General features: G+C 40.5%; 1 protein-coding gene across 3 annotated transcripts in view; it reads left to right on the forward strand.

The window, feature by feature from the left end:
- col4a2 (collagen, type IV, alpha 2) overlaps positions 1 to 25516 on the forward strand; it is a 53347-nt gene extending 27831 nt beyond the window's left edge. For 2 of the 3 annotated variants that reach the window (XM_068328442.1, XM_068328443.1), the window contains exons 5-48: positions 3391 to 3525; positions 3624 to 3668; positions 3758 to 3874; positions 4484 to 4552; positions 5298 to 5333; positions 5418 to 5471; positions 5570 to 5605; positions 5724 to 5765; positions 6570 to 6641; positions 6743 to 6787; positions 6890 to 6943; positions 7036 to 7071; positions 7153 to 7197; positions 8704 to 8764; positions 9093 to 9206; positions 10043 to 10192; positions 10539 to 10610; positions 12533 to 12684; positions 12779 to 12851; positions 13003 to 13109; positions 13229 to 13412; positions 13825 to 13869; positions 14127 to 14201; positions 14309 to 14407; positions 14531 to 14752; positions 14997 to 15158; positions 15246 to 15416; positions 15499 to 15642; positions 15749 to 15874; positions 15950 to 16131; positions 17046 to 17109; positions 17219 to 17293; positions 17397 to 17504; positions 17646 to 17753; positions 17856 to 17927; positions 18334 to 18459; positions 18881 to 18997; positions 19473 to 19634; positions 21454 to 21552; positions 21645 to 21791; positions 21880 to 21996; positions 22341 to 22532; positions 23296 to 23582; positions 24311 to 25516. In XM_068328442.1, the coding sequence (XP_068184543.1) occupies positions 3391 to 3525; positions 3624 to 3668; positions 3758 to 3874; positions 4484 to 4552; positions 5298 to 5333; positions 5418 to 5471; positions 5570 to 5605; positions 5724 to 5765; positions 6570 to 6641; positions 6743 to 6787; positions 6890 to 6943; positions 7036 to 7071; positions 7153 to 7197; positions 8704 to 8764; positions 9093 to 9206; positions 10043 to 10192; positions 10539 to 10610; positions 12533 to 12684; positions 12779 to 12851; positions 13003 to 13109; positions 13229 to 13412; positions 13825 to 13869; positions 14127 to 14201; positions 14309 to 14407; positions 14531 to 14752; positions 14997 to 15158; positions 15246 to 15416; positions 15499 to 15642; positions 15749 to 15874; positions 15950 to 16131; positions 17046 to 17109; positions 17219 to 17293; positions 17397 to 17504; positions 17646 to 17753; positions 17856 to 17927; positions 18334 to 18459; positions 18881 to 18997; positions 19473 to 19634; positions 21454 to 21552; positions 21645 to 21791; positions 21880 to 21996; positions 22341 to 22532; positions 23296 to 23582; positions 24311 to 24565 (4854 nt within the window). In that variant the 3' untranslated portion in view covers positions 24566 to 25516. The remainder of the gene's footprint in view (positions 1 to 3390; positions 3526 to 3623; positions 3669 to 3757; positions 3875 to 4483; positions 4553 to 5297; positions 5334 to 5417; positions 5472 to 5569; positions 5606 to 5723; positions 5766 to 6569; positions 6642 to 6742; positions 6788 to 6889; positions 6944 to 7035; positions 7072 to 7152; positions 7198 to 8703; positions 8765 to 9092; positions 9207 to 10042; positions 10193 to 10538; positions 10611 to 12532; positions 12685 to 12778; positions 12852 to 13002; positions 13110 to 13228; positions 13413 to 13824; positions 13870 to 14126; positions 14202 to 14308; positions 14408 to 14530; positions 14753 to 14996; positions 15159 to 15245; positions 15417 to 15498; positions 15643 to 15748; positions 15875 to 15949; positions 16132 to 17045; positions 17110 to 17218; positions 17294 to 17396; positions 17505 to 17645; positions 17754 to 17855; positions 17928 to 18333; positions 18460 to 18880; positions 18998 to 19472; positions 19635 to 21453; positions 21553 to 21644; positions 21792 to 21879; positions 21997 to 22340; positions 22533 to 23295; positions 23583 to 24310) is intronic. The other variant, XM_068328444.1, reaches the window with a different exon arrangement.
- The last annotated feature ends 15 nt before the right edge of the window (positions 25517 to 25531 follow it).

Raw genomic sequence — 25531 nt, forward strand, 5'->3', positions numbered from 1 at the left:
AGAGGGAGGCTGGAGTTATGACAAGAGCCATTAGTAACACGAAGACAACAGATACAGTTGTGGAGAAAGGTCAGAGGTCAGCACGATGTGGTGAAGTCATGACCCGTCTTCACAAACAGAGAGAGGACACGTTCAGGGACTGCAGGACGTCTGAACGTCCTCTAGTCATGTCAGGGAATTGTTTCCTACTACTGAAGAGCTTAATAAATCATCTTTTGTTTAGTGAGTACTCGTGCTCCCCCCACAAATTGCAGTTTTTTTATAAACATGTATTTATTTATTAAAAGAAGAAGACAGTTGCACTTGAAATCTTTAATAATAATCACTATTTAAACTCAAATCTATAGATGTGGTCCTTCTAGTTGTCCACTGAGAGCTACAACCTTTCCCTTAAAATCTGTGAATAAATTTAAAATGAATTGTTAATTATAATTCATAGAAGATTGAGACACATTTTTTTATCCTAATTCAACACACACACACACACACACACACACACACACACACACACTCGTAGAATTGGGGTGAGCAGGCTTACACGTGTTCACTAACGGCAGACAGAGGAAGGGAGGGGAAGAAGAGACACAAAGGGATTGAAGAACACTTGAGAGATTATTGGGGGGAGCGCTGGCTGGGGGCAGTGTGAGCAGATAAGAATGGGGAGTAAGGAGGCATGAAGGAAGTGAAGCTGTGGAGGACTGGTAATGAAAGAACAGGGAGGACCGGAGTGAGATTTAGCTCTGGAGGAGATGGAAAAGACGAATGAAGAATTTCCTCAGTGGTAATAAAACAAAACGTACTACCTACTAGGACCCGATTTGATTTAGACGTATTCTAAGACTTAAAATGAGTCTTAGTTTGAAGATCGTGATTTTTTTACATTCAGTTATAACTGCTCATGTTTCTCAGATACATAAAATCCACGTGAATGGAGCTGCATGATCTCCATTATTAACTACTGGAGTGTCTTTAGCCGATCTGAACGTGTATTTTAATCTTCCAGATCGGATTGGTCGTCTGGATCGTGGGGAAACATGTCGACTTGTTCGCATCTGCATATTTGTTTTGTTCTTAAGATAGTGGAAAGGCCCAACCTCACTGCTCGGGGCCTGAACTACCTTGAGTCACTGTGTATTTGAACCAGTCCCATAAGGAACCAGTGTTCTGTATGTTAATGAGGGCGATGATTTAACTGTGGGGTTGCATTGGTTGACTTTACCTTACTTCACATGCTGGAGGGGCTTTTTTCCACCTGTCACAGGTTCTTATAAGAATTTGATGTTAGAATTCATACATTTTTGATCAGTAAATCCACAGATGGTCCAATAAGTCTTCAACCATTGCAGACTAGAAGGTCATTAAATGTTATACTGTACCAACATTGATGATCCCCAGAGGAAGGATCTTATCAATTTTGGTGATACCATGACTTTTACTCTACATCCATAGCATCATGATGACACCTGGTGCTGTTCTCCTTCACGTCTGCCTCAAGTTTTATTTTCTTTATTTCTCATTATCATGCAAACACTCTGTACTAAGCTGCTGAACGTGTAAAATGTCATGCATGCTAAATGTCAGTTTATCTGTCACTGTGAGCAAACGCAGCTGCGATCTGCTTTCGTTGCCTCGTTCGACTCAGCTCGTATGAACTTTACAGGACTGCCAGGTTGGAGACATCATCATCATCGTCGTCGTAATGAGAAGGATACTGCAGCGTTATCATATTAGGTCTGATCCTCCTCGCACCTCATCCTCCACCTACCTCCAACAGCTGCAGCGTTGAGCTTCAAGCAGAGACAAAACACACACATCCTGTTCCGAAAGCGCCCCAAAACGCAAAACATGCACACAGTTATGTCCGAGCTCAGCCAAGGTTTTATCTCACGTTACCAGCATCTGATTTGTCTGTGAGGTTGTTTGAATTGCTGTCTGACGTTGTTTAGGCTCCCTGCAGCTTTATTAATTCTTTTGAAGACCTTTGGCTCTTTCTTCATATAACAAGACCAAGAGCAATTTAACTCTTGGAACAAACAACATCCTAGAGTTTGTTGGTTCACACAGGAACACTGTCAGACCCCCAAACCTCAGAGGTCATCACACACTGAATTCCCAGAGTATCTTCCCCCTCACATGTTTATCAACCCGCAAAAATATGCATTCCTTTTATTATTCTGTTTCCACCCCCTCAAACTCTGTTCCCTCAACGTCACGTGTTCTTTGACACATTTGTATGTGTGTATTTGGGGTACCTGTTAGCTGTGACTCTCTCACCCTCACACATGTGCTGAACAGCTTCACTGAACTATTAACCCTTTGCTGTTGGGTGTTTGTTTGTGTCCTGTTGTTTTCACAGTGGAGAGAGGACAAATACACAATTTATTGAAGAGTCCGCAGACACATAAATCTATCTCCAAGTAAGAGAGATAAATGTGTACCAGAGATTAGGCAATCAATTTTATATATTTAGATTGGAGATTAGGAGGCTGTTTCATGCAGAAATGAGCCCTTCACTTTGTCTTAAGGGTTTGTTTGACCCCTCTGAGTGTCTTTTGTTTAGGAGCTTTATTTGCCTTAATATTTCATCCACATTGCCGTTTGTGGCATATCTGGGTCACCCTTTAGGTTGTGTGCAAAATGATGCATTTTAGGATGCAGGTTTTAAACTATGTTAAGGCAAATTGCTTTTTTTAGAAAGTATTTTTATTTGCTAGAATCAATGCGTTCTTGCCCAGTTCCCAAAAAACACTTCACTTGCATCAAACTATATTCCTGATATTAAATTGTGAGTTCACATGCCCCCTCCAGCAGTTTGCTCCGCCATCTGTTCTCTGACCCTGGACCTTTTAAATTCACTGTCTCACCACTAGATGGGGCTGAAGGGCCGGTTCCGTAATTAAAAATAGGTGTTTGTCGCCTCCATGTGGCGTAGACAGGAAATACAAGCCTGTTTTAATGAAAATGTGATTGTTTGCTTGCTTTTTTGGTTGTTGGATTGTTTATTTGTTTTCCTTTCTTTCAGTTCCAGGTATTAGGTCAAAGAGTGTGTTTTAACATGCAGCAAGAACCTTTTAATATACTGTACATAATATATAATAATATAATAAAATGTTATTTCTTGTTATATGGCTCAGATGAATTAGTCAAAATCTGCCCTTAATTTCAAATCGTGTCTTCTCTATTTTCAATAAATGAATTTGATTGTATTGTTATAACAGATATCACCAATGTTAGCTTAGCTTTCATTAAACCCTAAACACTCATGACATCAGCAAAAAGTAAAAAGTAAACTACATTGAGTTTCAATCCTGAAACTGGGTGTCACAGGTTATTTGTATCATACCTTTGACTCGACATTGATTAAGTAATTTTATTTCTCTCCGATATCAGGGTCAACCTGGGCCTCTTGGTCCTCAGGGCCCCCAGGGGCCTCCAGGGAGACCAGGAGATCCAGGCATACAAGGACCAAGGGGGCAAAGAGGTGACCATGGCCGTGGTGGCATTATTGGTCCAAAAGGAAGTGTGGTAAAATAAAATATTTTTCTATTTCTGACTATCATTTTAAAAGTCACGGCAATCTTGTGTATATTTTTGGTTAAATTTCTGGTTCTTGTGGCTCCAAGGGAATGACCGGCGTTCCTGGATTTTCTGGAAATGATGGAATTCCTGTAAGTTAATGCAATAGAATTGTTAGAAATATAACTTGGGTCTGCCTTTTGTGTATCTGGACCCTTACGATTTGACGTGGACATTGCAGGGACACCCAGGACAAGCCGGTCCCCGGGGGAAGCCAGGTGCTGACGGCTGTAATGGAACTCAAGGAGAATCAGGCTTACCGGGACAACCTGGCTATGGGGGCACCCCTGGTTTTCCTGTAAGTGCTCTTTGTTAATAGTATTGGTTAATTATAGATCTCCTCCATCCTGCTACCATGGAGGAAGCAGAAAATGAGATTTCATAGATGGGCCTGTCCATCACCCAAGCTGAAGACTCCAAGGTGGTTACCAACTGACTTCACTCTAGGGGGATCACACTCCTCAGCCTCCTGGGGACGTCTGTTCCAGGGTAGTGGAGAGGATTAGACAGATAGTTGAATCTCAGATTCAAGAAGAACGATGTGATTTTTGTCCCGGTCATGGAATACTGGACTAGCTCTACATTATCCATCGGGTGCTCGATGGAGTTTATGGAAGTTCGCCCATTGAAGAAGGCACTGAAGTGTCCCTCGTGGTACCTTATGGGGAGTGTTTCAGGAGGTCCGGGGCCCTTTGCTAAGGGCTGTCCCAAGATCCCGGATAGAAGCAGTCTTTAGGTGTTTCTTCCTTGGCTGAGAACACCTTGGAATCCTCCAGAAGAGCTAGGGGAGATGTCTTAAGAGAAGAAAGTCTGGGCATCCCTGCTCAGATTGTGGATGGATGGATGATTAATTACAGTTTTATTTCTTTTAGGTGACTTGACTTGTTTGTTTTATTTGCCATCTCAGGGACAACCAGGCAGGAAAGGAGCCAAGGGAGACTCTCTGGAGCTGAGTGTGTTCATGGAGCGCTTCAGGGTGAGGAAGACTGCTGTGTATTATGTACTGTTGTGATGGCTGGGATCTCTCATGCCTCTTGTCACTTAATTACTCTGAAGATTTCATTTATATTTTCACGAGAACTATACATTCCGTTGTGAGGCATGACATAAATTACAATTGTGCAAACAAGGCTACTATTAGACTTAGTTTGCAGCCATGTTCAGGATAATTTAACCAAATGTGTGTGAATCTGACTTCATCTGCATCAGCAGCAGGAAAAAGCCAATGGTCATGCAGGGGATGCCTCCCTCCACACCACCACAGCATCAAGCCTTAGTGTTATTGTTCAGTTCAAAATTTACACTGTGAGAGTGACGCATGATCTGTAAAGTGGTTTAATTTGTTTTAATATCATAGATCTTAACAATGACGTCTAATGAATCCAAATTCCTTCCCTGTCATGAGGTAAAACACAAACATCCTGCTCCCAGGATGTTTGTGTTTTACCTTACAAACATCCTGGGAGCAAGCTTATACAATATGGGCTAAAGCAGAGAGCATTCCTCCACAGTTGTGTTTTGCAGACTGTTCTAAAGGTTCTAATTGTTAAATGACAGATATGTTATAATATGTTATCCCGTCATATTAAATCTTATTCCTTTTTCTGAAAACACTGTTTTTGCAGTGTCCTTCAAGCTGTCTGATTTGCTAATGAACAGAAATTTGATTCTGAAGATGAGTCTGAAGAAACCCTAATGAGTCTTTGACCGTCTCTCCACAGGGAGATCCAGGCACGCATGGGATCAACGGAATATTCGTAAGATAAATTGTTCAAATGTTCACTCAGACACCAATAACATTTTTTACATACGACATGATCTAATTAAATTGCTACCAACAGGGGCCTCAAGGGGACCCAGGATGGCAGGGTAATAGAGGCCTCCCAGGGCCAAAGGTAAGTGTGTGTATATGAGGGAGAAAATAGAATATCAGTTTGTGCAGTTTACTTTTGTGCAAAATGCTGAGTGAGATCCTGTCTGTGTCATCTTCTAGGGCCCCCCAGGGCCACCAGGCCCCCGTGGGCCAAAGGTAAGACAAACAGCAACATCAGTTTCAAGTGGTATAGCATTAATATTTGCTGTGTGACGTGTTATCATTAGGAACGTGACCTCATGAGTTATTAAGAGGTGTTTGTTGTCCTGGGCAGGGCACCATGACCAAAGTGCTGAAGGGGGTCAGAGGAGACCGGGTGAGTGACCGTGTTGGTGAAATGTGTTGCTGACATGTTTTAGTCAAATTCACCCACAAAAGTGTAAATTACCGTTTCTGAAAACACCTCTGTTCATTCATTTTTGTTTTTGGATTAATTTTCCTTTAAGGTATACAACTGAAAAGGCCCTGCTTTAAAAATCAATGGATCCAAACTAAATTAGCTCATGACAAGATACAGATTAACTATCTATCTATCTATCTATCTATCTATCTATCTATCTATCTATCTATCTATCTATCTATCTATCTATCTATCTATCTATCTATCTATCTATCTATCTATCTATCTATCTATCTATCTATCTATCTATCTATCTATCTATCTATCTATCTATCTATTCTGAGCTATTTAAGTATTTTTCCAAACAAATGAAACACTGTCCAGTTATAGAAAGAAAAACCAAACCCAGCTATTATTTTTCTTATTTTTAAATTACTGTAATTCAATTAATTATGACATATAGAGTCCCTGGACCAAGCTATCTAAAGAAAACACAATTAATATTTAAAAGGTGAATGGATAAAAGCAAACTAACTACATAAGGTAGTTAAAAGTTGTTCTACCTCAACCAGCTACAGTGGTAAAGTTCTTCATTATAACAATTTAATATAAATATAACAGTCACAATGTTGATATTTCAGCTTAATGTACATTGTTGCTTTGAAAGTTATGTACATTTCAAATTTGTAGTATTTCTATTTGTAATGGAGTATTTTCAAAGTGTAACACTAGTATTTCTACTAATTCTGGCTACGCTTGCTCTGCCCACAAACACCACAGGGTGACATCGGACCACCAGGGCCTCAAGGAAACTCCACTCATCAGCAAATTCTGCCCCCCTACGGGCCGCCGGTCTGTACATCAGCACCGTGCTGTAACGACATTCATGAATATCAAGAGCGTTATGAACCATTTCTGTGTGCCGCTGAAATCCTCTTCTCTTGTTGCTGCAGGGACCCCGTGGGGAGAAAGGTGTAAAAGGAGAAAGAGGAGATTTGGTACACAACCTCTTACCATCACACACAGTTCCACATGAATGTATTAGATGACTATTCCCTCTTTAGTGTTTCATGTCTGCTCATGTTTTTATGACTGCTTAGATTCATATTGACAACAAGGGAGAAACGGGTGTAGTGGGATTTCCTGGACCGCGGGTGAGCGCCGACATGTTCAACCAATTTTAACCATGACCTGTCCTCTAGCTAAGGGTTCTAGGTTCTATAACGTTGTTTTGATGCTGTTCTAGGGAACGTTTGGAGCAGATGGAGGTCCTGGACTAAGGGTATGTTCCTGAAGATGGCAAATGTTTAATTATGTTAAAAGTCACTTTTTCACTAAATGATGACGATGCACGTTCCTGCAGGGGGATCTCGGTGAAGCAGGACCCAAAGGCAGAGATGGTCCTAAGGTGAGAATGATTACTAATAACTGATCATCCATCTAAACATAAAAGAAAGTGACAAAAACAATTGGTACGGTGGTTATCATTACTGGAATCTTCTTTACAATTTTAAATACATGACCTATATAGAGAGAAAGGCGTATAATGTAGTTTTACACATTGAAAAATAATTTCCTCTATGAGGGACTAATAAAGGGTTATTATTATTATTATTATTATTATTATTATTATTATTATTATTATTGTTGTTGTTGTTGTTGTTGTTGTTATAATTAAATCTTTTTTATTTTTTTAGTGGTAATAGTACTCATAATACGTAGTAGTATTGGTATTATTATTAGTATTATTATTATTATTATAACAATAATAATAACCTAGATGGGGGCGGCACGGTGGCGCAGTGGTTAGCGCTGCTGCTTCACATCACGGCGGACCCGGGTTTGAGTCCCGCTCTGTGCGGAGTTCGCATGCTCTCCCCGTGTCTGCGTGGGTTCTCTCCGGGTTCTCCGGCTTCCTCCCACCTCCAAAAGCATGCGCTTCAGGTTAATTGGCCGGTCCCAAATTGACCATAGGAGTGAGTGTGTGTGTGAATGCTTGTTTGTTTCTGTGTGGCTCCGCGGTACACTGGCGTCGTGCCCGGAGTGTCCCCCGCCTCACGCCCTGAGACTGCCAGGATAGGCACTGGCTACCCCGCGACCTGCGTTAGCGGATTAAGCGGGTTGGAAAATGAATGAATGAATGAATAACCTAGATGACACCATGTTAAATAATTATCCCTAGCTCCATATAATTTCACTAATACTGCAATTTACATAGCACTTAATCTATAAAAATAGTAATATTTAATCTGTTTCTAAGTAAAAACATGTGGTTATGTTGTAATGGAGTGTTTTTGCTGTTTATAAGCAGTGCAGAGTAAAGATCAGAATCAGCTCTGTTTATTTGTGTGATGCTGCACCAGGACTCATTGTACCCTTTGACTTTAATCATAATTCTACTTTCTTAGCATATACCTGTATTGCTAACAAGTCCACTCATTAGTTTTAATACCCAAAGGATAAAAAACAAATCTACTGAAAAAAAAATCATAACTGTGACTCATGAGAGAGAGGGGAGAGAGAGAGAGAGAGAGAGAGAGAGAGAGAGAGAGAGAGAGAGAGAGAGAGAATTACTGTGATAGTGATGATGATGATGATGATGATGATGATGATGATGTCATGTTGTGTCAACCAGTGGCTCACAAGCAGATGACAAAATTTTGGGCTTTTTACTTCCACTCAAGGAAAGTTGCAGAACAGCATGAGACATGTGAATATTTCATTATTTAATCATACTTTCTATTGTGAAAAGCAGTTTTGAAAACTATTTGAGAAAGAATCACAAATGGTGTGATAAAACAGAAACAGATTGCGTTCCGTCCCGGGCATTTTTGAGATGTGTGTCCGCATGCAGTGTGTGATCTCATTCAGTCATATAAAAACCGGTGAGAGGCTGATGTGACGTCTGTTTCAGGGAGTCAGAGGTGAAGCAGGAGAGCTGATTACATCAGGATTATGGCCCTGGTCTTCAGTGGGTGAGTTGGTTAATACTAGATCAGAATACGATCGTCAGACAGTGTGATGGTGAAACCCGCTGTCTGACAGGTGCTGACATGTCAGCACCTAAACCACTGCTGATGTCAAATGAAACTCAGTGACATCAGTTAAGTTCAACAGTCATTGCTTGATATTTATGTAAATATGCAACAATAAAATACTATGACCAGAGTCTTTACTAATATACTGTACAACACAATAAATTACAGCGGTTACAGCTTCAGTGATGTAAGAGTCAAAGATGTCTGGAAAGTGAACTGCTGCTCGGGTACTAATAATTTTTTAATTATCCTTTCACATGATAAGCCGGTCCGATGGGTCCTACTGGTGAACAGGGCCCTCAAGGCGAGAGGGGCCCAGTTGGAGACCAAGGATTCCCTGGACCACCAGGATGGCCGGCCTCTGACTCCCAGCAGCTAGGTGTGCAAAACGGAAGCTGTGCAGTGAGACTCATCCGCCGAGTCAAACTGTCATCTCCAAGATATCTGTCACATTAACGCGACGTACACAATGGACTGATGTTTACTCAGATGAATAACCTTATGTGTGATGAACCAACATCAACAGTAAATGACACACGTGGCCTCCTTAAAATGGCCAGTTTTCAAAGTCGAATTTAACACAGAATCACAAAAAAAATACAAATGAAGGTCTCCTTATTCAGTAGATGTTATCAATATGTAGTAGATAGGATAACAGTCACAAAATGAACAGACATAATGACAATATGATTTAAAGTACAATAGTGGTAGAGATTCACAAAGTGGTGCAAATTTACTGAGTTGTGATATCATAATAAAATATAGTCAAATACAACAGTGTGTTACGATGAAACTGGAGTGGTTTTATACAATTTTCTGTTTTGGATTCTTGTTTGTCTGCAGTCCTGCCAAACAGACAATGAGTGTCTGCTGAACAGTTCATCCATAGTCTTAGTTTGAGGATGTAATTTGTTAAAGCTGTGTCAAACATTTCCCTTCATATCATAAAGGAGGGTGAATTTTAATACCTACAAAACAAGCTAGAGAAAAGTAAAATATGTTTTTTGTCTTGACAGATCTGATTAAAAATATCGTAATAGATTTCAGATACAACACAGTTAATATGATCAGATTTGCTGCTACGGGTGTGAGTGAAAGACTCCCAGGCTTGGTTATCACCACAGAGCTCTCTAAGAGCTTTTAATTATCTGACAGCCAAGAAACTTCAGCCTGATTCAAGAACCTTAAATATCCTTTATCTCCTGTTTCTGTCAGTGTTTGATTTCATGGGACCGTTTGGTAAGAAGGGGGAGAGAGGAGACAATGGCCAGCAAGGGGAGAAAGGATACCCTGCCGTCACTGCAGGACCCCCTGGTGCAAATGGGCGCCCAGGAGCCAGGGGCCCCCCAGGACCTAAAGGCACATGTGAGTGACTGACTGACTGACTGACTGACTGACTGACTGACAGTGATCAAGCTTCCATGTTTCAATATTTTTACAATAAGACTTTAAATAAAAGATTAAAGATTAAATCTACTTTATTCGTCCACACGTGGAGAAATTATCTTTACACTCTTAACTCTTTTTGCATGTGGTTACAGTCTTTTATTAGTCATGCATACACACATAGTTTTTTTGGATACAGGCCCCTGAACACAACACACTGGGGGCCTGTGGGCATGCAATTAGTAACACATCACACAAACAGTAGGGGGAGTTTTTGATCTGTCTTTATTTTGTTGTTATTACTGTTTTCCTTGTTGTTTCACAGGGGGTGACTTCTTCAAGGGCTCTCCTGGAGGGAGAGGAAGGCCTGGCAATGCTGGCTTTAAGGGAGTGAAAGGTGATGTATTACTTCTGCCTTGGTGACAGAAGTTTTTTTTTTTTTTAATTAAGATGCACTGTTGATTGAAAATCCTTTGGAGATAATTGTTTTGTCATGAAACTGCAATCTTTATGCTATAGAATTATGTAAAAGAAGATTTGCACTTGTACTTACATGACAAAAAACATGACATGACAAAAAACATAAGCACAAAAGCTTACAACGAACAGAATGAAATTCAACACACGGATTCTCTGCAAAATGACGAGGGGAAGAGGGAAATCAGAGGAGTATGACAATAAAAATATGAAAGAAGCTCTAGACCGGGGGGTCTCTTCTATGGATGAGTTAAAGAGCAACTGTAATAAAGTTCAGGAGTGACTTTGATTAGAAGTTGGAAGAAAAGCTTGATAAAAAGCTGGAAGAAAAGCTGAACTAGACTGCATAGAAAAAATTAAGGATGACATGAAGATAATATGGAGAGACACAGATGAAAAAGAACGAAGAATGGTTGTCCTAGAACAAGGACAACAAAAAAATGAATGAATTGGAACAAATAATTTGTATAAATGGTGTGATTATCACTGGCATCAAAATCAAGTCGAGGAATTATACACACGCTGTGGCCAGAGGAGAGGGAACTGAGCACAGCGCTGACTCAAGAGGTAGTGGAGCAACAAGTGGGTTCTCAACAGAGGGATTTGGAGATTACTTTAGATCCAGATCAGATTGAGACATGTTATTCACTGCCAAAAAAGCTCAACAACTAAAGAAGAATGGACTGATCGACAACACCTGGATGATGCAGGATCTTGATCAAAACAAAGGGGCATTCACCGGAGCAGATGAAAACAATGATGATCAAGAGTGCAGAGGAGTTGGTGAAATACGAGCAATAAAGATGGACAATAGTTGTTATTATACCAAAGATCAGTACAACAGAATCGCTTCAATAATGGGAGCTCTACATCAATTTTTGGGAGATATCAAGAATTCCATAGAACAGCTGAAAAACCATTCCACATCATCAATGTCTGAAACATGGATTAATGAACAACAACAAAAAAACATGGATTTCTGCTTGGAGGGTTAACATTAAGTTTGAGACTTTGAAGAGCATGTTGATATCTGTTGACAATACAATAGCATGTGAAACTGTTAAGTGTCTGTAGCAAACTGGTTAATTCTTGGATAAAATCTGTCTGCTTAGTGAGGTTAATATGATAATTATATTCTTGTGAAGAACCACTGGTGAGGTCAACTTCCCGTTTTGCCTATCCATGATGTTAACAAACTTTGCTGATCCTATAGGAAGAATGGAAACATGGTTATGCTCTAGGTTATATCTGGGACGAAAGCTAACATCTGGAAGTGGATAAGGTTATGAACGTCCGTCAAAATTCAATGTATGAATTGGTTGAAAACATTTAATGTCTGAATTGGCTGACAACATACTGTAATGAGAGGGATGTTTGTTGATTCTGGGGGAAGGGAATTTCACAAGTCTAGTAGGTTCTACCCGTAAGCCCTTTTTTTTATGGATGTTGTTGTTGATGCTGTAAATGTGATGAAGGTGTGAAGTGTGTTATATTAACATGTCCGAAAAAATAAATAAAGAGTCTTGCGTGAATATGTTCCTGAAAATAATTCCTGCGGGAAACAGGTAGTGTAGGGACACATTCCTGGTTTGCATCACAACTTCCATGCACTTTATTGCTGTGGAGGCAGGCATGTAACAAGATATAATCTGCACTGCAGATTCAGATCAGGGTCCTGGCAAAATCCAGAGAAAGATAGTGCTGTTTATCTGCATGTGTTCTAGACATAGTGTTCTAGACAAGCCCGAAAGATAGGGTCTTCCGAAGAAACCAATTTGTAATTGGGTCTTGCAGTCACAAACCGTATTTCTGATCTTTGCGTGTGATTCTGTGGACGTTTAGGTGATCATGGGGAATGTGAATGCAGTATTGTACATTCTCGACCTGGGCCGCCTGGCCCGGCTGGTGATCGCGGTGATGCTGGGATGACTGGAGAGTTTGGGAGAGAGGGAGATGTTGGAGATCCTGGGCCCCAAGGAGAGGATGGAGTCCCTGTAAGAATAATGGACTCAGATCATCTTCAGTCATCTTAGTTTTCATTGATATCCTTCCTGTTTCCTAAGACTTGTCTGTGTTTCTGTTTTTCAGGGATTTCCTGGACCCTCTGGTCTGTCAGGACCAAAAGGTCAAAAAGGACGTGAGGGTGTGGCCACACAGAAAGGTACAGTGTACCAGTCATTTTCTTTCATTTCAGGTCAACACGATGGATCTAGAGTTTATCGTGCGACAAATGACTCATGATGACTGTGGGTGGACTGTGCATACATTGCTTTTTATGTGTTGATACATGAATTGGGGTTTGGTCAGTGCAGGACATGCTGGAGACACGGGGACTCCTGGGCGAGATGGTGAGCCAGGAGCACAGGGTGCTCCGGGCTTTACTGGTTTGAATGGTTTCCCCGGGGCACAAGGTCTTCCAGTGAGTCAGTCTGTCAGCTCAGTCGTGACACTTCCATATCAATATGGTTTAATCTAAGCTAACATCGCCCATTTTTGTTTATTTTGTCTTGAAATCATTGCACTGCTTGACATCATCAGGGAGAAGCTAAACCCGGACCACATGGAGACAAAGGTTTCCCAGGTCTTCCTGGCCAACCTGGTGCAGCTGGGTTTAGGGGAGAACCTGGTGAAGACCTTAGGGGCCTCAAAGGTCAGCCTGGAATCCCTGGTGACGATGGCCTTGCAGGCTATCAAGGAGTTCCAGGCACACCTGGGAGCCCAGGTATATGGCATCTCTTTCCTAGCTGTCTGTATTCCTATATCAACATGGTGTCGCATATTTCTCCTTCAAACTTTATTCTTTACAGTAATCATAACTGTTTTGCCTCTGCTAAGTGTGTATTGTTACCTCACCTCTCTAAGGCACTCTCTTTTGTAATTTAATGCAGTGAAGCAGAATGAAAATGAATGGCTCATGATGTTTAAAAAGAGATTAAAAAATGCATGACAAGTGTTGTTGGGGTTTTTTTTGCTGTTATATACATTTTTCTTTCTTTGCCTTTTGTAACCTTGATGCAGAGGTTGCATCCCGCAAACCAGCTGCAGCAAAGCTTGTTTGAGATAATGCTCGTGCTTATGAATAACTCTGTTACGAATGCCTCTCATTTTCCTTCTCTCTCAATTGCAACTAAAAGGCGGCTGTAGTCCAACAGGAGATGGAGGACAGGTGGATTTAACAGGTAGCTGGTATCATACGGTTTTCACCTTATTGCTCCCTTCCTTCCCTTGTGCTTCGCCTTCAGTTTATTTGAATTGTGTGCATGATAATTTTGGATTGGTGAAAGACTAAGATATCAGCTAATGTTATGATAAAGATGTGTTTTGAAGAACAGTCACGCTGGGCACCGACAAAAATCACCAAAATAGTCATTTCCACAAATACCGTTTTTCATATCATCATAACTCCACCCTAACAGTTTTGCTATTGTCCTTGCAGGTCCTTGTGGTTCTTTTCCGGGACCTCCTGGACCTCCAGGACTTCCAGGTCCTACTGGATTGCCAGGTTTTCCAGGTAGTAAAACTACGATTACAAATAAAACTACTGTATTGCTAGTGCTGAATGTTACTTGAAGATTGGCTGCTGTGAGCCTGTGTATAATTTGTGAATCTGTGAAACAGGTATTCCCGGCCTTAATGGAGTTCAGGGGTTACATGGACCCAATGGGGAGAAAGGAGAAATAGGAGAACAAGGCATAGGTGGTCAACCTGGACCGCCTGGTAAGCAGTGATGACAAAAAATTTCCTGGCAAAAGCGCCATTTAAAGAGGATTGATTTAATTTTTTCCTTAGTCAATCTTATTTTCTTTCATTATCATTAATATTCAATGTTATCCAATCTAGGGTTTCCTGGTCCCCGTGGACAGTTTGGGGTTCCTGGCATCAAAGGTTCAGTTGGAGTTCCCGGATTACCCGGTGTGTCCGGCTGGACTGGGGCACAAGGTGAGAAGGGTGCTCACGGAGAGATCTTGGGAGCAACTTCAGGATCTCCTGGTGACCCAGGGTTGCCTGGGCTTCAGGGGGATAAAGGTCAGACTGGCGATGAAGGAGAACCAGGCTATCCAGGTTTGTCACTTACAATACCTATATTCAAATAGAATTTCAGTTTGCATAACTCATTTCCAAAATTTTGTTGTCTTTTGATGGTAATTTCAAAACAAGAGCTGGTCTAAAAAATACTTTTTAATTCAACCCTACATGCAGTCTTTCTTTGTTGGGTTTCCTTACTTCCAGCATTATTCAGAAAATTTGTACAAATGAAGGGTAAAAAGATATTTTTTCTCATGTGTATATTAATCCACTTTTCCAGGAATGGATGGTATGCCTGGTATGATCGGCATCAAAGGTCAAAGTGGCCCTTCAGGTTTTCAGGGGGAAGAAGGACGGCCTGGACCAGAGGGCAAATATGGCTACCCTGGTGACCCTGGGTCTGTAGGTCACCCTGGTCCCCACGGTGACATTGGACAGCCAGGTTAGACAAACACGCACCAATACACCAACATTCATAACTGTTCTCGTTTGAGTTTTACATGTTCTTGCATCTAATTCTGCTCACTAGGTTTCACTGGAGAAAGAGGAGCTGAAGGAGACCCAGGCCCCCCAGGTCCAATGGGATTAAAAGGCACCCCAGGGGCATTTGGTCAGGATGGTGCCATTGGAGAGTATGGCTCAACGGGTGACCCAGGACAGACTGGTGCTGATGGGCAACCAGGACCTTCAGGAATGAAGGGTTTGTAAATTTTCTATTACTGAAGATGATTAGTGAGCAAGATTTATTTTCTGCAACTTATGTTCGTCCCTTCTGTTCCTAGGTTACAAAGGCTCTCCTGGGATGTCAGGTTTTGAGGGGATCAGGGGTGACAAAGGGGTGCAGGGCTTCAGCGGTCAGAGTGGAGAACCTGGAGGGCCAGGCCAATCTGGGCCTACAGGAATAACAGGTCACAAAGGAGAGAAAGGTGAGACTGATCTGTTACTCAAGTGGGTCTTAACTGTGTTTATTGTCAAGACTTAAACACAAGATGAGTTACCATCTCTCTCTAAACCACAATTTTATTATGAAAGGTGATCGTGGCTTGAGAGGTCCTCCTGGGAGAAAGCCTGACATTCCTGCTAACATAGCTAAGGACATGAAGGGACCAAAAGGAGACCTTGGATTTCCAGGACATCATGGATTCCCTGGACCGAGAGGTACTGTATACAACCACAATTTGATTTTCCTTCTTACTTTCTTGTCATCACTTCTCTACATCCTTCTCTCTGCAGGTTCGAAGGGATTACCTGGTGTACCAGGCTTTGAGGGATATCATGGTCTTCCTGGAGACCCCAGCACTGAGAAGGGTTTCCCAGGAGATCCAGGTGCACAGGGCTTGCCAGGGATAAAAGGAATGCCAGGCCAAACAGGAAATCGTGGAATTTCTGGTTTTGATGGAATGTCTGGGAATAAGGTGAGAAGAGCTAATTGGCCACCAGGGAATATTATTACTTGTTGTCTGAGCTTCCTCTGACTCCGCTGAGTTTCGGTGTAAATGCAGCTAACAATAGTTAGTGAGCTGGAAAAATCAGAAAATTCAAGGTGTTAAATGAGGACCAAATAGACTAATGCCAATATTACCGAAGTGCATAAGATGATATAAATAATGGAGGGGGGAAATTAAACAAACATTTCGAACATTTGTAGACCTTTGTAATATTGATTTAACAGATGTAACAATTTGATCAATACTTTACCAAATGCACTTATGAACCGGCCTTAAAAAGTATTTTCATCATGACTCATCAGTCACATGCCTTCAATAACTAATTTTAGTCCCTCAGAAAAAAAGTTTCACCGCAAACAACAAAGATATGTTCAAAAATCAAGCTAATAAAATACTCCATATTCCTCCTCCTTCTGATGCTCCATGTTTGCTCTACTTATGTTAGACAAACTACCGGTTCCAATGACCTTGAATATGCAGGGCAAAGATCGACACATCAACACCTAAAGCAGTGGCTGTCCACAGGACCTAAAGGACCCACAGCTTTAGCATCACTCTCAGCTAATGTGTTCACTGTCGACATGAACTCAAATTAGACTTAGGAGGTTTTATCCGAATGCATGACAGACAGCTATCAAGACGATCAAGTCATATTTATTTGATTCTGAAATCAAATAAATATGACTTGATCGAGGGGAACTTCACTGCACTTCTCCTTGTCTTGAAACCAGGAAATAAAAATACAATATTATATTGCCAAAATACCCCTTTAAGGCTACTAATGTCATTATTTGTTCTGCTACTGCTTGTACTGCTATCATTTTACTATTATTTATAGCTTTAAAAACAAGTTCAATGCATTTCTTGTTATTACTTTGCAGGGAATCAAAGGAAGCCCTGGTGCTTATGGCGCAACAGGAGATAAAGGAAAGAGCGGTGCCAAAGGTACATCCTCCAATTTGAACTCAACATCTGCAGCTCTAGATGCTATCATTAAGTGACTGTTATGAAAACATTTTGATCAAAAGGCTGTAAACTTTTAATACTCATACAGGTGAAAAAGGTTCTCGCATAGACATTCCAGGACCTACCGGTTTTAGAGGAGAGCATGGTACTCCAGGAGAACCAGGTAGCTCATGCAGCTTTTTATTACTTCTCTGATACTGAACAACTCTTAACAATTAGGAACCCTTTTCTTGACTTACATGATGTGTTAAATATACATTTTACAGGTCTGAAAGGATTAATTGGACAAACTGGAGACAGAGGTACATCTGGTTTTAATGGTATCGAAGGGAGAAGGGGTGACTCGGGTGCTCCAGGAATATCAGGAAATCCAGGTAAGAGACTCCCTGTAACTTGATTACACACCGTCCAATCAAAGTAGGTCTTTTTGTTTTAGACTTTATGTTACAGTAAAGTATCATTACATTTGCTTTCATTCATATGCAATAAGTTAATAACATTTTTGTTTTCTGCAGGCGCAGAAGGGCAGCCGGGGACTCCTGGCATCCAAGGTCAGAAAGGCTTTCCAGGAACTCCTGGAAAAGATGGACATGCTGGATTTCCTGGTTTCCCTGGAAATAGAGGTAGCATAATGAGACATGCTCTCTCTTTCTTTTCTATTTTCTTAAAAGTACATGCTTTGTTTCTGCCATAATCCTCCATCAAATGAATGCATATGTACACAGGGTTCCCTGGATTAAAGGGCCTGTATGGGTTGCATGGACTGAAGGGACAGAAGGGTATCCCCGGAATACCAGGTATTTAATGACATTTGTCAAGTCATATAAGAGTAAGAATATAACATGGATGTTCTTTTTCTTCTTTTTGTTGTTCTACTTCTTCCTCAATGAGATCCCTATGCCTCTGCATTTCTAATAACTATGATATGATTATTGTTTGTCCATAATGCTAAACAACAAGAGTGAACTGAGATTTTGAATGCATTGAGGATTAACTCATCAGGTCTCTCAAAACACATTTCACCCAAATTTCACACAGACTTCTAATAGAATAAATGAAGTGATTACATTTTATCTGGAAAAACTCAACTTCATTCTCACATTATGAATTGCATACAGAAAATAAGACATCTATATTTTAACAGAGAAGAAATCATGTCTCAGTTTTTCCTGTTCCATAAAGACATGATGGTTTATTCACCAGGTGGGGACACCACTGGACCAGCTGGAGACCCTGGAACCAAAGGAGAGCGGGGAGAAGATGGTGTCCCAAACAACCAGCCAGGTTTTCCTGGTTCACCGGGTTTGAAAGGCTTCCAGGGACCTCAAGGTCAGCCACTGTTGGATGCGTCATTGGGGCACAAATTAGAGCATCTAAGACATCTGATGAGCTCTCTTTAAAATGATGCACAGTAACACATAATGTACGCTTTATTTAATATGAGCTATTTTTTATCAGACCTTTGTTTTTTGGAATCAATCCTTCATTGCTACTACCTGCTCATTCATTCATTCATTCATTCATTCATTCATTCATTCATTCATTCATTCATTCATTCATTCATTTATTCAGTTTATTTATATTCAGTTTATTTTACTATGATTTGTTTAGTTTATTTATTTATTACTTGCAGCAGTCTTAATGTTACACATTGGGAGAGGAAATACAAATGGAACGTCAGATCAATTAATCAATACTGCCACGTGGCTCCACCAATAAAAAAAACAAACAACATGTTTCACTCAAACAGGTGATCAAGGTCAACCTGGACCACCGGGATTCCGTGGCCCTTCAGGGCCAAATGTGACCTCAGACAGACCAGGACCCGGGGGGGACAGTGGTTTTCAAGGACCTAGAGGATACCAAGGTATGAAGATTAAAAATGCCATGGCCACAAAATCTACCACATTCTCCTTGTTATTTTGAATTTACAAACAAATATCTGAAAATGTTATGAGGTTTGATTAAATCTATTGATTAATGAAGAGCTCATTTCATTTTCAGGGGGATCTGGGTATGGGTGGTAATTTTTAATCATCTCTTAACTTTTTGTATTTAATTGCATTGACCTTTAACATTGTTAGCCTTTTTTCATTGTCACAAAATAAATCTGGGAGATTAAAATATTAAAATTTTTAGATATTTATTTCAAGTGGATTTCATGTATACGTACGTGAAATGTTATAGTTGGATAAAATAAATAAATAAAGAATTGATGATGATAAACTCGTGATTAATATTCTAGAAGTCTTCTCACAGAAGTAACAGAATTGTCACCAAAGTTGAGGAAGTCATAATATATGCCAACCATATTTACTTATTCTAATTGATTTGTTTGTCAGGTTTCCCTGGACCCAGAGGATTTTCTGGTGCAAATGGTTCCCCTGGAGAAAAAGGTATACCGGGTGTAAATGGATTTCCTGGAGTCCCTGGTTGGAAGGGACTCAAAGGAGATCAAGGGCCAGTTGGATACAGAGGGCCGAATGGCATTTCTGGGAAGAAAGGTAAGCAAGTATTTAAATTATGAATTATGTTATTTCTAATTTATAATTGTTTTTTATTGACAAATGATTGGATTCTTGTTTTGGTTAAATCAGGTCGAATGTGAGAACACACAATACAGTACATTAATACAATATAATGTAATATAAATGTAATCAGCCCCACACCATAATCTCCTCCCTCCACCAAACTTAACCCTGGGCACAAAGCAGTCAGACCAGTATTGTTCCCTCGGAAACCTCCAAACCCAGACTCGTCCGTCAGATTGCCAGATGGAAAAGCATGATTGGTCACTCCAGAGAACACATCTCCACTCTTCTGGAGTCCGGTGGTGTTTCTGGAAGTAGTGTTAATACCTCGGTACTTGATTTGTTAGACCTGTGGCCGTGGAAGTGATCAACTCAATGACTTGGGTAGCTGAGAAAATGCTTTTTGCTATACAGCGTTTGTAACGCACAAGATATGGACGCTCAATAGAATGTTATTACAATTTATGGGTCTAATGACAGTAGAAAGTACAGTACAGTACAGTAGGTGCACTGGACTATAAGGCGCACCCTCAATAATTTGTTTGTTTTGTAATTTATTTCATATATAAAGTGCACTGGATTATAAGGCGCACACAATAAAAAAATGAATAAAATTTATTTGATAAACTGCAGCGGCTGTAGTTGTGCAATCTGTCCACTAGATGGAGCCGCGCTGCTCAGGCAGTCATGATTGCATTCATGACTTCCTGACTACCTTTGAATGGCCCCTATTGTTATGTCAATAAGCCATTCTGAGCCTCATCAAGGAAACCTGATCCCTTGATCACTCTGCCATCTTAGAAAGAAGTCAACACGCATATTAAAAAAACCTGACATTAAAAACTGGTTAAATTCATTACGAGTGCAGTCAGTGCGAACAGAGCGGATTATTTCCTGATCTGAAGTTCGAAGCAGATATTTAAGCTCCGACGTTCGTCTTCGTTTTTTTAATTAAATATTGTTTCGATCGATCGGTAGTCCAGTCGTAGGCTGGAAGTTCAGCTTTGAGGGTCTTTCATTCACCTTTATGCCAGTTTCTCCGTGTGTTTCCACAGACTAATAGAATGGACCATCACTAGATTCCAGCACAATGGCATTTTTTAGACCAATTAAGTTTAAAGTGGGTTATTTCTGACGCCAAATAGTTAGGAAATACTGAGATCAGTCAGTCAGTCAAACTTTATTAATAGAATTGTTGAAAGTTCCTTATGTTTTGCTCCTTTATCACCGGTGCTCCTACAGTCTGCTCTACCGTCTGAGAGCAGCTCAGTCAGAGCCGGGACTTCGGTGACGCCCCTTGACTACCGTTGTTAGGGGGCGTGGACCCGAGTGCCTTGTGAGGGGGTTCCTCTGGTGGGGGAGTGCGGCATGACTGGCGGCCAGACTGCCGGCTTTTTTTCAGCGATCATGTTTTTAACCAATATTAATTTGAATATTAATCCATATGTAAAACGCACCGGATTATAAGGGATTACTACGGGTTTATGAGAAAATGTTTGCTTTTAGGTGCGCCGTATAGTGCGGAAAATACGGTACCTCAAAAAATGAATACGAAAAAAGAAAATGAACCTTAACATGATTGATGTTGTTTGTCTTTAAAGTGGTAACATACGGTAATAATATTTCAGCTGCATCATATTGTGAGTAATATCCACTTCTACTCTGTAGTTGTGTGTTTTGCTGCCATGAAAGCAATACTGTAGGTGTGAATTCTTTTCAGTCACACACAGCTGGATATATGATAACCTGTAATAACCTGTGTGGTCTTCATATGTTTTGCGTGTTCTACTAGGAGTGAAAGGAGAACAAGGATTAATGGGAGTTCCTGGTCTGATTGGTCTGAAAGGAGAAAGAGGGCCATTTGGCCCCAAAGGAAACACTGGACCTCCAGGTGACACACAGACAGAATCTCTACCCTGTGTCCTCGTTACTTGACTTATGTTTACGTGTGTTTTGCCATTATTCGATCTTTCTGTACTCCAGGTGCCCGGGGGATTCCAGGCAACCAGGGTTCTCCTCCTCTTCCTATCAGAATTCCAGGTGAAAGAGGCCTTCCAGGACCACAGGGTATCCAAGGACCAGGGGGGGGCAAGGGGGAACTAGGGCCACACGGCCCCCCAGGAGACGCAGGTCAGTTATTCTAACCATAGCCTTATTGTTTAACATTTCAGATTGAAATGTCCATCTCAGTGATAGATGTCATCTGATGGCTGCACAGGTTTTATTGGACCCATTGGTCTGAAGGGTATGCCTGGGATTAGTGGGACACCAGGGGTGCCTGGATTCCGTGGAGAATTTGGACAAGTGGGTCACCCAGGTCTGCAGGGCATGGAAGGTACGACTGGCTCCGTCGGGCATTTAGAGTTACGGCAAATAAGAAAGGATTAAAGAATTTAAAGTAGGTAAAAGTTTGCGTAGGGAGGTGTTTACCAAGAGGTTTCTGATTGTTTCTGTTGTGAACGTGGGTTTAGTGAATGAATGAGCATTGATATGAGAATAATAAGCATTTAACTGAGAATAGAGGTCCATTTGAAGGATGAGAATAGAGGTTTTTTGTATTATTATGGAACTATGTTAGCCGCGATATTTATACAAGTACAGTCTACAGTGATATGTATCCATGACTGGCACTCAGTTCGTTTTACAAAGAACAATAGTTAATTCCTAATCCCTCAACAGGTCATCGTGGGAAATCTGGCGTCCCCGGGTTGCCTGGCATGCCTGGACGCAGTGTCAGCGTGGGTTACTTGCTGGTGAAACACAGCCAATCGGAACAAAAACCCATGTGTCCTGTGGGTATGTCTAAGCTGTGGGACGGCTACAGTATGCTGTACCTGGAGGGCCAAGAAAAGGCCCACAACCAGGATCTGGGTAAGTTAAATCAGTTACCAAGTTAAATTGTTCTAGTATTTTAATAACATTCTGTGTTCTGTATAAAAAGAGTTCACAGGGATTTTCACAGTTACTCAACAAATGACCCAAGCATTATCCAGACATTTAGCAGTGAGTCAGACACAGTCCTGTCCAAACGCATGGATGATCAGGTTTAGCAATCCTTTAGCAAGCCACTTGTAATCCACTGGAGCAGAAAACATTCTTGGCAGAGTTTGGTTTAGGGGCCTTTAGCCCAGTGAATGTCATTAATTTCTGGTGAACTACAGTTGAATGACTGAGTGCCAGTTTGTCTTTGTCATTAAACTTACAGTAACCTCCTGTATACAGAGACAGAGATACCAGCATTCTCACTTGATAAATATTCCTTTGCACATATTCCTTTGCACTACATGTCTGTCATCCATAAAGTCTAATTCAATTGAGAATGCAGGTTCAAAGGTATCTGTAACATTGATATGTATTGTACTGAAATGAGTATAATCAGATTTATTGTATAAAAATGATTTGGTTAATCAATGGTAAAACAACTAAAAAGAAATCGTGAGTCACACATATGTAAAACTCTAAAAAACAGAAAATTAAATGTCATTCCTATATCTATTTCCCTCTGTTGGTACATTAAAACATACTGGTAAATTGATGTTTTGGTTTCGCATCACAGCTTTGTCTTCAAAACAGACAGTTATTTGTGAAGTTCACTGCTGCGTGCAATGTAATTATTTTAATTATTCATTTTCAGGTCTAGCCGGCTCCTGCCTGCCCAAATTCAGCACCATGCCCTTCCTGTACTGCAATCCAGGGGACATTTGTTACTACGCCAGCAGAAATGATAAGTCTTATTGGCTGTCTACGACTGCTCCTCTTCCCATGATGCCCGTTGAAGAGGAAGACATCAAACCGTACATCAGCCGCTGCTCAGTTTGCGAAGCTCCATCCGTTGCTATTGCAATTCACAGCCAGGACATCACCATCCCACAGTGTCCGGCGGGCTGGCGCAGCCTGTGGATCGGCTACTCCTTCCTCATGGTGGGCTGTGATGTTCCTTACAGACCAATGAAAAGAGAAAATGATCAGGAGAAAGAAATACAACATTTATTATCAATTGAAAGACCTTGGTACTAACACCAATGCTAATTGGACTGCAGAGAGTGACAAAAAATAGTAGTGTTATTTTTCAGATATTGTGTTTTAATCATCACCATATGTGTCCCGTTTCTTTTCTTCATTTTAGTCAAAGAAAACCAGAAATATTAATACTTTTATTGGAAAATAGACACTTACGTCTTTTCTTGGACATTATTAATATTAAAGTCAATCTAGTCCCATATTTCTATTTATCTGATTATACACAGGTTGAAAGGTTAATAACTTATCTTTGCAGAAAGTGTGATTTGATGAATTTAAGAAAAACATTCAGAAATTTAAATGCTCTGATTTTCTGCTACTTTCCATTAGTCTTTGTGCCATACGTCCCATCATTCTACTCAAACTTGATCTCTATTTTTTATTTATTTGGACTGTACTATATTTCATCAGGAAAAACCTAAATGACATCATCATATTTATTATTTTGTTGATAAAATATTTTTAATTATCTCTCTGCATTTTTTTTTATCAGAAGTCATTCTCATATTTACAGCTTGACTAATGAGAACAAAGTTGACAGAGTTACTTCATTTATTGTTCATTCTAAGGAACAGGTCAGGCTTTGGCTCCATGGAGTGATAATCGTTTTTCCATCTTTGTCTCTACAGCATACAGCCGCAGGAAATGAAGGTGGAGGTCAGTCCTTGTCATCGCCTGGTTCCTGCCTGGAAGACTTCCGTACGTCGCCATTCATTGAGTGTAACGGTGCTAAAGGCACATGCCACTACTTTGCTAACAAACACAGCTTCTGGTTGACCACCATACAGCAGGCGTTCAACTCAGAACCGGCATCAGAGACGGTCAAAGCAGGACAGATCCTGACGCGTATCAGTCGCTGTCAGGTCTGCATGAAGAACTTGTGAGACTACATTAAAACAGACACAAAGGTGTTGTCTCATTATCCATGTAGTAAAACAAACTGGGGGGGTGGGGGTTCTAAATCACTGATTTAGATTAAAGTCAATGGAAAACTCTCCTCCTGGCTCACATATGCAATGAATGATGAGCTCCTAACGAAATGTCCCACTGGAGGTAAAAGAAATCAACACATGATGGGAAACCAGGTATTTTTTGTTTAATGTGGATTGGTGCTTATTGTTTAACTTATTACCTCAGCTACTATGACATGTGGTTAACCGTAGACTACAGCTGAACCAAAGATGCCTGTGTTTATGCACTTCTTCAGTTTATCTAGATGTTTCTGTTTTAAAAGCCAGCATAAAGTCACTAACACCACGTCTCAGCGAACTAAAGAATGAATCATCAGAGGATTTATTGTTGACTAGACATTATTATCACTAACTCTTTATCTATTGCTTCTACAAAACGTGTTTAGACAGAACTTTCCTATCTGGTTATGTTTTATGCATTTATCAACTATTGCAAAACTCTAAACGCTTTTCTTTTTTTTACACCATGCGTTCACACAATGCACTGACTCTTTGTATTTATATCTGTTGAATGAACTTGATCCATTTCCCTAAGAGTTTATATGATATCTAACACTGCTCATGTCACAATTCTTTAATTTAATTGGCCCAAAGCAAAAAGGACACACAAAACAGCTTAGATCAGATGTATATCCCTGCTTTGACCATTGGTCTTAGGTTGGATTAGTTGTCTAACATGTTAGAAAGTACAGTAGTTCAGAAGGTTCTCCATCACCTACATACACTTGCTTGGAAATAAACAGTTTAATCAGACCAGAAATATACTGACAGCCTTTGTTTTTATTGTAATATAATTATACTTACTTTCATAACATGATTGTTTCATTCGGTTGTAAAGATTAAACATTTTTGTTTCACTCCTGACTGTGTTGTATTAGT

Source organism: Antennarius striatus, chromosome 12, assembly GCF_040054535.1.
Source record: "Antennarius striatus isolate MH-2024 chromosome 12, ASM4005453v1, whole genome shotgun sequence".
NCBI lineage: Eukaryota > Metazoa > Chordata > Actinopteri > Lophiiformes > Antennariidae > Antennarius > Antennarius striatus.